Raw genomic sequence first — 12,770 nt, forward strand, 5'->3', positions numbered from 1 at the left:
GAGGGAAAGTTCTGTCCTTACGGTTCATTAGAAATCTGCAGATGGCTGAGATGTCAGTACCTAAAGGGTCACTTATCCTTAACTTAAATATTTTAGTTTTGCTAATGAACACACACATGGAGGTCTTGTGGTGATGTCCCGGTAATTATTTTTACAGCACAATTTCCTGCACATTTGGGGAGTGCTGGCCTAGTGGTTAGAGCAGTGTGCTTGCACTCAGAGAAGGTTGCAAGTACCCGGTTCAATCCCCACAGCCGGCACTCTGGGTCCCTGAGCAAGACTCTTAACCCCAGATTGCTCCCCGGGCGCCGCACATGGCAGCCCACTGCTCCCCAAGGGGATGGGTTAAAAGCAGAGAACACATTACGTTGTAATGTATGTTTCAATGACAATAAAGATGATATTTTTATTATTAATATTACTACATTTGTTGAAATCCTGCCTTTGTGTCCAAAACCGCATGTCTGACGCCCTCCTAAAGTGTCTTTAATTAAATTTCCAATCATTATCGGCTCAAAGGTCCTTCAGAAAAGCTGACATTGGTAGCTCTGCTGCAGTGGAGTATAAAATGACTCCGGCTCCTACGCCTCCAAACAGATCTGGAGTTGGTATGTTGAGCTTTAGCGACCCTTCTATTGATCTTCAGGTTAGCCATTAGCGTTGAGTTAGTTTATCTACATATTATTTAGCTTTTTCTAGTAACCCAGACCACGGCCAGCCCTCAGCTGGTCCTCAGCTCTCATACTGACCAGGCAATCTGTGGCTCTGGGTCCGGTGCAGCCGGCGGCGCAGTGTTCGTTGCAGCAGTCGGCGGGATTGGGACCGCGGCACCTCCTGCTGCACTGCTCGGCACACAACAGCTTGGTAACTGGCAGAGACAGAGACAGATTGGTTAAGGACAACCTCACTCGATATTTAAACAGACAGGATGTTCGGATGTACAAGGAAGAAGGGTGAGACTTTACATTTCTGGCAGTGATCCGGTCCGGGTGCCCAACACGACCCGTTACAGCTGGAATCACAGATCCCGCCTGCAAACACATTCATATTTACTGACCACAAACAGCCAGGAAGAGCACAGAGGTGGATATTCAGAGTGGTTTTCATACATTGGCGTTTACTTGTGCTTAAGTTTAAATACATGCTGGGATTTCTGTTTTTGTCCACCATATCCGACCACTGGATGGTTTCTATGTTGCACAGCAGAGGATTGAAGCTGATCTTTACTCCTCCTGACATGATCTCTGTGGGGATGCAAAGAAAAAAAAGCAGTCATGAACATTTGCAGAAAAACAACAACAAAACTGTTGTTCTGTAAAATATTATGTGGTAATTAAAGTGAATGCATAAATCAGTGCACCAGCATCCACCAGCGTTTGTGTCACCAAACCAGTCCAGCCATTATGGAACCATTACGATGCCCTGTGTTCACAGCGGAGGCGTGACACACAACATTAAACCCATCAGGCTGAACGGCCTACGTCACCGGGCAGAAATTGTCAGGGAGCGGTCTATTTCCCGCAGCCAGATCTCAATGTGCTGTTGAAAGAAGGCTTTTAAACGATGCTGCAGCTCCACCCACCCGGCCCGCTGCCAACAACCTCCAACTGACAAACCTTTATTTGCGCAACCCCACAGGCTTTTAAACTCCTGAAGCACGCCTTGTCCTAAAACTTTCAGCTAAGATTTCCCTCAGCTGCAGACTTTCTGTACGGCCACTGTCGGCTCTGGGTAATTGCTGCGTGTGTCCTCTATATAATCTGGATTTGCAGATGTTGCTGCACCCACCAGTCAGGTTGCTGAGCTGCAGCTGCCTCAGCCCGGCGGTGTAGTTCTGAGTGGACTGGCTTTTGTTGTAGTTGGACATGACCAGCAGGGCGTACCGGCCCTCGTAGAGGTTCTGTCCCCGGATCAGACGCAGATTGACCAGCGGGATGGTGGCCACCTCGTTCATGGCGATCAGGACGTAGCCGCCAACCTCCTGGATGGACTGAGGAGACAGACAGAAAGAGCTTTAATTTGCTTTGGTCTTTGGAAGTCAGCTCAACAGCAGATTTCTCCAGAAACTCTTCTGCCATGGTGTTTGCACTGGTGATGGACATGCAGGGGTCCCTTCATTGCAATTCATTCATCAGTCTATTATTCCAGCCTCAGAGGCCGAAATGACTTAATTTACTGTTCAAGATCAGCAATAAGTCTGAACTTGTTTGGGATTAGTTGGGAACCTCCAGGCTCAATAAACAACTGGCCTGTGAACATACAATCAGCATAGGGTGGGCTGGGAAAAATAAATCCCAAATTAATTCAGGTTCTTACATCAGATGACAGCTAAAAGCTGTGACTAGCTAAAGCTGACACGCTGCATGCAGGTTTATCCAAAAAACATGTAAAGTGGGTCTAAAATTAGGAAAAGAAGTGCATTTTGCAGCAGATCAAGTCCTGTCATGTCAATTTTTTCTCTTTCATTTTTTCATATGAACGGATAAACTGACTAGGAGAAAAAAAATATTTCAATGCTCTATGTGCACCTGATAGGTGAAGAATCAAGCATCTTTATTGCCCCCATGTGTTACCATGGCGACATTTTTTTTAGACAGACACCGGTTAAGGACGTATACGACCCACAGACACAACAGATGTTATATTTCCACGCTTTTTTCTTTATCAGATAATTATTAGCCAAACGAATCAAAAGGCTGAAGGGATGTGTTATCAGTTCAAGCATTCAGCATACTGAGGTGAGCAGAGCCATTTAAATCAAACAAGATTAAAACTATTGGATAAGGGGATAAAATTCTGCTTTCTTACTGTCAAACGGTGCCAGTGTTGGTGTTTTTCACAGATTTAACTAAAGAAATAGAAAACAAAACGTCTTTGTGGCGAACTGCTGGTCACAAAGAGCCTAAAGATCTAATTAAAAACTATTTCTTTGCCGATCTATCTTTTGCGTCAACAGAAGAGGTTAATCTCTCGGGTTTAGGAGGCTAGTTACAGTACGCCTGGATGATTGAATGGTCAGTAAACGATCCAGTGTTGGACTGAGAATGAGTGAAAAAACAAATTTCAAAGAATAAATCTTTAGAGACCCTGAAATACGGATCAAAACCGCCTGACATTGGTCATAGGGAAATCCCGGCGTTTTTTAAAGAAAATAGAGATGACGACTGGATCAGGGCTCTGAAAATGCTCCACAGCTCCAGCTTTGCTTGCATGTGAGGACGATAACAATTTAAACGTCCAGCAAGAGAACAACTGCACTGCAAAAAGGGAACTAAAAGTAAACAATATTTTTAAATGAGTTTATTAGTCTTTGACTTCAGCAGGTAAATGAGATTATTTGCCAAATAGGAACAACTCATCTCCATTATCTTTGTTTCACGTGCAACTATCTTATTTTAGGGGTAAAGATACTCATTCCATCTTATTTACCGGCTCAAATCAAGGACAACTCATTTCAATAAAAGTTTACTTAGTTTTAGCTCCATTTATGCAGTGTGGAGGTGACAGATGTTAACTTTTTGTATCAGAAACGTAAGATGAATTAATGTGCTGACAAAGCAGAGCGGTGAGCTGCTGCAGAATCCTTGCCAGGCCTGACCCTGACGCACAGCGATGACACAAATACAGGACGCACCTGGAGGAAGGACAGGTCCTGGTTCTCCTTGGTGTAGGTGATCTCCACGTTCTCCAGGACCACGCTGCAGTTGGAGTACACCTTCCTCATGTTGTTATAGTGGTGGTCATGGTTGCCCAGCAGAGTCAGCTGGTTGCTCATCCCCTGGCACACTGAGAGCAGAGAACAGGACAGCACGTTGGATGCAGTTCCACTAACAGCCACAGAAAGGCGCTGTTTCTGCTGGGACCGTGGCAGCAGAAAGAAATGTGGTCTTCAGCCACCTGACACATTAACATGAAAACTAACTGAGTAACTAGTTAGTGAGAAAAGACAGCATTACTTATAATAACCAGTGCTGGGAGAAAATAACGGCGTTATTTTGTCAGTAACTCAGAAATCTAATAACTTTTCTCATTTCTGGTACGCCTCTACATTATTTACAATATACCGTGGCGCGTTACTTTTCTTGAAAGCGAGTTTTTTTTCTCGTGCGTAGGGCCGGGAACGGGGGAAGGCATACCTGACGCTGATTGTCAAAGGAAGTTTATGGAGCGTTCACACCAAACGAGATTCCAGAGAAACCTTTTTGCCGGATTCTGTTGCTCGTTTGACATTTGGCTTCAATCGCTGGTCTACGTCATTAAATAGGAGCAACTTCTGTTTGTCTGATGTTTGCTACACTCAACATGGTGGACTGGGATTTATTTCACATATTCAGTCCATTTAATTAATTATGCATTGTATGTTTGATAATTGAACCCAGTAGCATTTCAATGGTCCAATAAAAGGAAAGTCGTCCAAATTCTCTGACTTCCTAGATGGCAAAAAGTAACTACATAGTTACTTTACCTGGTAACTAGTTACTTTGAGTTAATAATTCAGTTTTCTTTAACTTTCTGTTCTCTCTCTTTTCTCTTCATAGTAGGTACACCTGGTCTGGCGTTCTGTTAACTGTGACATCATCCAGAGAAGACGGCTCACCTGCTACTACCATCTAATGTAGAACAGATTACTAGATCAATGTGTGCTTCTGTGCTTTTTTGTTTCTCTTGTTGTGTCTCTGTTCTGTCTTCTGTAACCCCAGTCGGTCGAGGCAGATGACCGTTCATACTGAGCCTGGTTCTGCCGGAGGTTTTTCCTTCCCGTTAATGGGTGGTTTTTCTTCCCACTGTCGCTTCATGCTTGCTCAGTATGAGGGATTGCTGCAAAGCCATGTACAATGCAGATGACTCTTCCTGTGGCTCTACGGTTCCCCAGGAGTGAATGCTGCTTGTCGGGACTTTGATGCAATCAACTGGTTCCCTTATATAGGACATTTTTGACCAATCTGTATAATCTGACCCAATCTGTATAATATGATTGAACTTGATTTTTTAAAGTGCCTTGAGATGACATGTTTCATGATTTGGCGCTATATAAATAAAATTGAATTGAAGTTACTTTCTGGGTAAAGTAACTAGTAACTGTACCTAGTTACTATTTTAACACGACAACTTGATTATTTTAACTATTTCCTTTTTGTTCCAACAATATGTAGGTAGTAGGTCGGTGCCTTAAAAACTATTTGCTCCTTTAAAGACGTCAACGTTTTTGTCCCAATTAAAGATTTCTGATCAACAAACAAACATGAATATAAAAAAAAAAACTGTTTCCTGATGATGATGATGATGTTGTTTATTAAAGTAATCCAAACCAACCTGATCCTATCTAAAACCTGTTAAAATGAGCTCATTCTTTGGACGCGTGTCAATTGTTTTACTGTTACACCCTCCCAGGTGGTGTGCAGGTGAGGTTGCACAGGTAAGTTTCCAACACGGGTCCTTAAAGAAACACAGAGGGAGGACTAACGAGGCAGCAGTGAGTCAGAGATGTCAGCCAGGAATGAAGCTCTGCAGGCTCACTTCTGCGCCTGCAGCGGCTGACATGTCAGAAACAAGCGACTGCATACAGGTCCAGACTCCAGCAGCTCAGAGGTCAGTAGGACCTCTGAGGGGATCTGCCTGTGAAAGGTCGACTGAAATCAGTCCCTGGCACTGCGACATCACAGAGGAGGCTGGAGTTTATGCCGGCAGGTTCCTCCTCCTCCTCCACGCCTGATCTGGTTCTACGACACGCGTTGCCCAGAGAGAATGCAGGCAGCGCGGAATCAGGGCGGCATTGTTTCTGTTCTAAAACAATAGCTGCATGAAGCCATGTCACAACATCTGCATGCAGTCACGGAGGAACCAGGAACCCGATCACATCCTGGGTCAGCTGCAGTCGTCACGGCCGTCCTCACTGCTGCCCGCAGGCTCAGAGCCGGCCCAAGTTAGAAGCAAACCCTGCTTCCTGACCCGGGACAGGAGGCGGCCCACACAGCACTTTCTAAACTTTGTGATTGTAATCAAGTTTATCAAGAATAAGTCTTTAAATAACACCAGATTAACTTAAATGGACATTTATTTCAGATTTACATGAACTGGGAATGTATGGGTTGTTATTATCCGACTGGAAATCCTGATAGTTTGACAGTCAGAACCGATCAACAGGTCAGAGATCAAACATTTTTCCCTTATCGGCTCAAAACTTGGATCTCCACCAAATCTTTACAGCTTTTCTTTTTGCTCATTAAAGACATCAAAACTCAGAACTCCCACCGTTTTCTGTCCCTAAACACTGCAGCTGACAGAACGGACCGAGTTTAGTAAGAATCAGATACAGGTGAGGTATTTTAGCTTTGATGGGTGAATATGAAGACACTTTCAACCTAATTAATCTTCCTTTTGGCTTATAAACTACTTTTTCTCTTTAAAGAATCTGTTTCACCATCCATCAGTGAAAGTCAGCTGGTCAGAAAACTGGAAATCAGCTGCAGCTGATCATTATTGGCCTCTTGTGTCTCTGCTGGACTCACGTCTATAACACAACTGTCTGTAACTAAATCAGAGGAATAAATAAATAAATAAATAAATAAATAAACTATTTTTTGGTTCCTTTTCAGCCTGACATGTTAAAGTGGGACCCAGTGGATATCTGACTGAAGCAGCCGTCTCTGCTTTTTATCTGCTGCTCTCTGTCACCATCCAGACGCTTCATCAGGAGCCGCTGAATGGTAGAAAGTGACGCTGCATCCTGCTGTGGATTTAAGGAACCGTCATCAGATCGATCAGTGATGGTGACGCAGTGATGACTGAGGGCTGAAATTAGATGATAATGTCTCTGCTCCGAACTTTGGGCCTCTGGCTGGATTCCCATTGGCTGACGCCCTGTTGTGATGTCACAGAAACAACACAGCTGAGCCGTAGCTGTCCCTGATTGGCTGACGGCTGGCTGGGGGGAGCTCTCCACATCTGGACCCAGAAATAATAACAGCCACGACTTCAACAAATAAACTCTTCAGCTGTTTCTCTCCTTTACTGCCTCTTCCTGTTCTTTATTCCTTCCTTCGCTCCTTTCCTTCCATCTCTATCCTTCCTTCAGCCCTTTATTCCTTCTTTCCTTCCTGTTTTCACTTATTCAATTCCTCTCATCTTTCCTGATTCCTTTTCTCTCTCCTTTCTGCGTCTCCATCTCCCTCTCTGACCTCCCACCCACTCCTCCCAGGTGTCTCCTTTCTCCCCGCCATCCGTCCTCTCCCACTCGTTTATTCCCCATCCTTACGTTGACACCCCATCCTTTCCCCTATTCCCAAACATCCTTATTTTCCTTCCTCCTCTCCTGTGTACTTCTCTCCTCCCGCGGTACCGCAGACCCGTCAACATCCGTCCCCGTTCACGCCTCACTGCTTCTCCCACAGTTTAGCCGTCTTCCTGGACCGCTACGATCCCAAACATCAAACCTTCTGAACACAACTGGCTTGTGCTGAATTATACAGTTATTCAAAGGGACACTTTGACATGTGATCCACAGAAGAGAAAGAGACATAAAGATCAAATGTGGAAGATTTTCAGTGCAGAGACCAGGACCCTCATGCATTAAACATGAGCATAAAGCTGTCTCTGCTCTCGGGTCTTGCAGCTTTCTGTCAGCGTGGATCTGCTCTGCATCAGATCCATCTTCATCGTGTAATTATTGGCTCACATGTGTCCAAACTGATGGCCAGCAGTGCAGGATTTCACATGATATGTTTCCTCTGGTTTTATTAAATGAAATTCCTCCTAAGAGGCTCGTTGAATTATTTATTTTTTGACAGAACATCTCTAAAAGTCAACTTTAGTTTCTCAGGAAGTTTTATGAGCCGACTGTGACTGAGCTCAGGATTACGCAGGAAGATGGCCGACGTACTATAACAATATGAATCTGGACTCTGTGTGATTTTGTGGAAGATTAAATAAATCCAGATGCTGACTAACATGTAGGGAGATCTAAGCACTCACTGCTGTCCATGTCTAGATAGTTGCTGACAGGAGTCAATGTTTTTCTGGATAAAGTTCCTTTTGGACTTGCATCCAACTCTAGAAAAGCATCTAAAGGAAGTGAAACCCGGTGCTCCAACAGCGCAGCACCTCTCCACGCTCTTTGTGGGCCTTTCAGGGATGAATTTACTCAAACATGGACCGTGGGCCCTGAAGATGGGCAGCAGCACCCCTGGCGACCCCATGAAGGATAAAGCGAATGGATGGATGGATGGATGGATGGATGGATGGATGGATGGATGGATGGATGGATGGATGGATGGATGGACCGACGGACGGAAGGACCGTGGGCTGGAGCGTGACGTCAATGTAGGGAAACAGAGATGACTTGGGTCCAAAGGTGGATTTGATAATAAATTTGCAGATTTAATAAAAAAATGCTTTACAGGATCAAAACATGAACCCACCGGAGCAGAAATAGGCAAAACATGACAAAAGAGATGAATGTGTACTGAAAGACTGCCGTCTGTAATACAGACATAACAGGACTATTGTTACATCTTTAACCATTATTAAAGTACCAGAGAGATCACTATTGTTTATTTATTTCATAGACATTTCGACAAGGAATGAAACACTAAGTGAAAAAATGAAAGAATAAATAACGTTTAAAAACAGGACAATGATGTGCACCAGCAAAAGCAAGAATCGAGAGTTATTATTGTCATTATGCAACCATAATGACATTTTGGTGACACTCCAGCTCAGAATTCACATATAGCACATCAATCAAAGACATTCCTGGAAAAACGAAGAGAGAACATTCATAGAATATACCCTTAAAAAGCAAAAACACAATAAAAAGCTACATTTAATGTTGTACGGCAGAAGAGAAAGACTTATCAGAAGGGGAAAATGCTGAGCAATTATGAACAGATAAGGAATATTCAGATAGAAAAGAAATATTTAAGTTGAATGGACCAAGCAACGCTCTCTGAGAAGCTATAAAGTGACAAGCCACGGTGGCAAAAACGCTAAAATGATGGTAGTTCAGGGAATCAGATCAAATGGACCAAATAAAAATGTAAATCCAGGCAACAGCAACTGGAAGTTTTCAACTCTTGAATCAACAATAAAAAATTAAACTGTAGTGATGTGCTAAATGTGTGTCTGCAGTCAGTTCTCAGAACAATGTAATGGTGCGAGATAATCCTTGAGCACATCCTGCTGCTTCCAGTTTCAGATTTACTGGCCATTGTTGAAGCGATGAGGACAGCTTTACAAAAAACACGTGTTTCCTCCCCGCTTTCTGCATTTGACACTTTTCTGGCCTCCAGTGTGATTTTTCCTAAAGTGTAGTAATTATTCCCCAAGTGGCTGTAAAAAGCTTAATATGGCAGAGATGACTGAGTCAGAGCTGCAGCAGGATTGTGCAACATGTCGTAGAGGTAAACTGTGAATAGTAAAGAGAGGAAATGCGACCGCAGTCTCACGCAGCGACAGCTCCGCGTTAATCCAACACGCATCTCTGGCTTTAATTGAAATGCTTTCAAGGGTGTTGGAGTGAAAGACAAGATGACCTGATAAGGAAAACACACAACGCATCATGACACGCTGTTTGCTCTGGAACAGGTCGGGCCTGTAGGAAAGCAGCTAAACATAGATCCACATGATCACATTTTCACAAACTGATGAATCACTCTGGCTGGCTGGATTGATGGATGGATGGCCCTCTAACCTTTCTGTGTACTGATGTATTTTAATGTAATGATGCACAATTACAAATGAAATGAAGCTGATTCCATTGTTGGTCCTTAATTGTGTATTAACCTGCCCCAGGACATAAGAGAGGCTCCTTCACTGCCCACTTTTAAAACTCGCCTTAAAACCCATTACTTTTCTTTGGCTTTCACCACTAAAGAGACTTAGTTTTCATTTTAAATTGGTTTTATTGTTTCTTTTAAGTGTTTTCATGCATTATCTTTTTATTTTAGTCCTTTTAATGGATTTGTTCTAGCTTGTAGAAATGTACAGCGCTTTGTTTAAGCGCTTTTTTAATAAAGATGGTATGGTATGACATGATGAGCAAAAAAGCAAAATATTAGATCATTTTTGTTAGATTAAACCAGGAAAAGTATTATAATCTGAGTTTCTTAATTAACAGCTTTTCCTCATAATGTCATTCTATGTTCATTTGGGGAATTTTCAGACCCCGTGATGACGCAATGGTACATTTACTATATGAGTAAAACTAAACGTCTGCTGAATCAAACATGGTCCAGTTGGGGCCTGTTAGCAGCAGCAGACTGATGCATCTTTCTTGCCGTCTTTTCGCAGTCATTTCCGTCGACATATCCCAAACGTGAAGCTTGTTGCCCGTACCCATCAGAGATTCTCACAGCTTAGCGAGACAAACCACAGATGAATCAGAGAGCAAACAGACATGACATAACTGGATCTGAGAACTCCTCTTCATCCATCCTTCCTCTGCCTCACTGATAAATCTGGGTTCTACTGACAGCAATCGTAGCTAGACCCACTCAGACTGCTGGTGGGCGGGTGTTTTAGTTGGACAGACTGTTCTGAACCTTCAGGGTCACCATCAGCAGGTCATGCACCTCTGAAGGCTTCTGGGTCAAACCAACAAGTCAACTGTTTTTCTTCGAAGTGACAGATTGTGGGGCTGGAAACCAGGTTCTGGTGTCAGGACACAGATTCATGTGTCCTGAGATGTTGGTAGGATTGTAAAACATGTGAATTATGAGGCTATTTGTTCTCAATCTGACACTGGTTTACCTTTAGAGGCTATGGTTTTTCTTTAACTTCTCATGTCACACATGAAATGGGCTCCAATTAGAGACAATACATAGGTTATATGAGGAATGTTCATCTTTGGTTGCCTGAAGTTAGAAAAACTTCAGTTCAGTTGAGTTTTATTTATAAAGCACCAATTCACAACATGTCATCTCAAGGCTCTTTCTAAAGTCAGACTCCATCAGATCCTCCAGGTTGGTGAGAAAGTTTCCTCTCTAAGGAAACCCAGCAGGTTGCATCAAGTCTCTCCAAGCAGCATTCACTCCTCCTGAAAGAGCGTAGAGCCACAGTGGACAGTCGTCTGCATTGTTGATGGTTTTGCAGCAATCCCTCATACTGAGCATGCATAAAGCGAAAGTGGAGAGGAAATCCTTGAATTTGACTTTGTTTTATCAGAACTCTTGGTGGAATATTCTAGAGGGGAAAAAAGGAAAACCCTGGAAACATGTTTAATATGGGATTTAAATTACATGTTTTGGTCAAAAATAACACCAAGATTTTTTACTTTGTTACCAGAGGCCAATTTAATGCCAAGTACAGACACAAGTCCATTATCTGAGGCCATGAGAATATCATTGGTGACCTTCTGAAACTCCTCAAGTAGGTTGTTATTTTGTAAATGTTCACATAGATGATTAGCAACTACTTTCTCAAGAATTTTAGATAAGAAAAGAAGATTAGATATAGGTCTGTAATTTACTAACTCATCTTGATCAAGAGAAGGCTTCTTAAGTAAAGGTTTAATAACAGCTACTTTAAAAGCCTGTGGTACATATGCCTTTACTAAGGATAGATTAATCATGTCTAAAATAGTGCCACTGATCAAAGGGAATACCTCCTTAAACAACTTGGTTGGGATTGGATCTAACATACAGGTAGAAGGTTTAGATGATGCTAAAATTTTAGATAGCTCAGAAAGCTCTACTGCTTCTAAACAGTTCAGACACTGTGCAGGTTCTAAAGATTCCTCTAACGCTGCCTCACTTACTGAGGATGAAGTAATCATGTTTGGGAGGATGCCAATTATTTTATTTTTACTGGCATCAATTGTATCTATGAAGAATCCCATAAAGTCATTACTACTAAGAGCTAAGGAAATGGATGGATCAACAGAGCTGTGGCTCTGGGTAAGTTTGGCAACTGTACTAAAAAGAAATCTAGGATTATTTTTGTTCTCCTCAATTAATGATGAAAAATATGCTGCTCTAACTCTGCAAAGGGTCTTGTTATACAACAATAGACTGTCCCTCCAGATTAGGTAGGATTCCTCTTGGTGTGTAGAGCGCCATTTTCTCTCCAATTTCCTAACATTTTGCTTCAAGGAACGCAGCTCTGAATTAAACCAGGGAGCCAGCTTCCTGTGAATAATCACCTTCTTTTTCAAGGGAGCTACAATGTCTAATGCAGAACGCAACGACAAAGTCACACCTTCAACAAAGACGTCGAATTCTGAATGGGAAGAAACAACATTGCTGCTATCTGCAGGCATTTCTGTGATACTGAGGATATTAAAAGGGGGACAGACTCTTTAAAGTTTGATGCAGCATTATTCGATAAAGATCTACTATAACGAAACCCTCTTTTGGGGGTGGAAACCTCAGTTAAATTGAACTCAAAGTTATTAAAAATTATCAGATAGGACAGGGTTGTGACTCAATACTGTTAATTCTTCACAATCAATGCCATATGTCAGCACAAGGTCTAAAGTATGAAGCCAAGAGTGTGTTGGTTTATGCACATTTTGAGCAAAACCAATTGAATCTAGGATAGTTTTAAAGGCTACTCTAAGGTTATCACATTCTGTGTCAACATGAATGTTAAAATCCCCCATTATAATAACCTTGTCAGTGTTTATCACTAAATTATATAAGAAGTCTGAGAATTGATCTAAAAACTAAGAGTAAGGGCCTTTGGACGATACAAAACAAAATCAAATCACTAAAGCAGGCGGAGGAATAACTGAACATCAGACACAGAGAGCAGGAAAAAACGGGTAGACTTAGGGT

At 42.5% G+C, this 12,770-nt stretch overlaps 1 protein-coding gene across 2 annotated transcripts in view; it reads right to left on the minus strand.

Moving 5' to 3' along the window:
* Positions 1-12,770, minus strand: part of LOC105919586 (melanoma receptor tyrosine-protein kinase) — a 43,663-nt gene that overhangs the window by 19,087 nt on the left and 11,806 nt on the right. For both annotated transcript variants that reach the window (XM_036124955.1, XM_012854917.3), the window contains exons 2-6: positions 3,635-3,786; positions 1,789-1,990; positions 1,110-1,244; positions 966-1,031; positions 750-868 (exon numbers count right to left, since the gene is read on the minus strand). In XM_036124955.1, the coding sequence (XP_035980848.1) occupies positions 750-868; positions 966-1,031; positions 1,110-1,244; positions 1,789-1,990; positions 3,635-3,786 (674 nt within the window). The remainder of the gene's footprint in view (positions 1-749; positions 869-965; positions 1,032-1,109; positions 1,245-1,788; positions 1,991-3,634; positions 3,787-12,770) is intronic.

This window comes from Fundulus heteroclitus, chromosome 21, assembly GCF_011125445.2.
Source record: "Fundulus heteroclitus isolate FHET01 chromosome 21, MU-UCD_Fhet_4.1, whole genome shotgun sequence".
NCBI lineage: Eukaryota > Metazoa > Chordata > Actinopteri > Cyprinodontiformes > Fundulidae > Fundulus > Fundulus heteroclitus.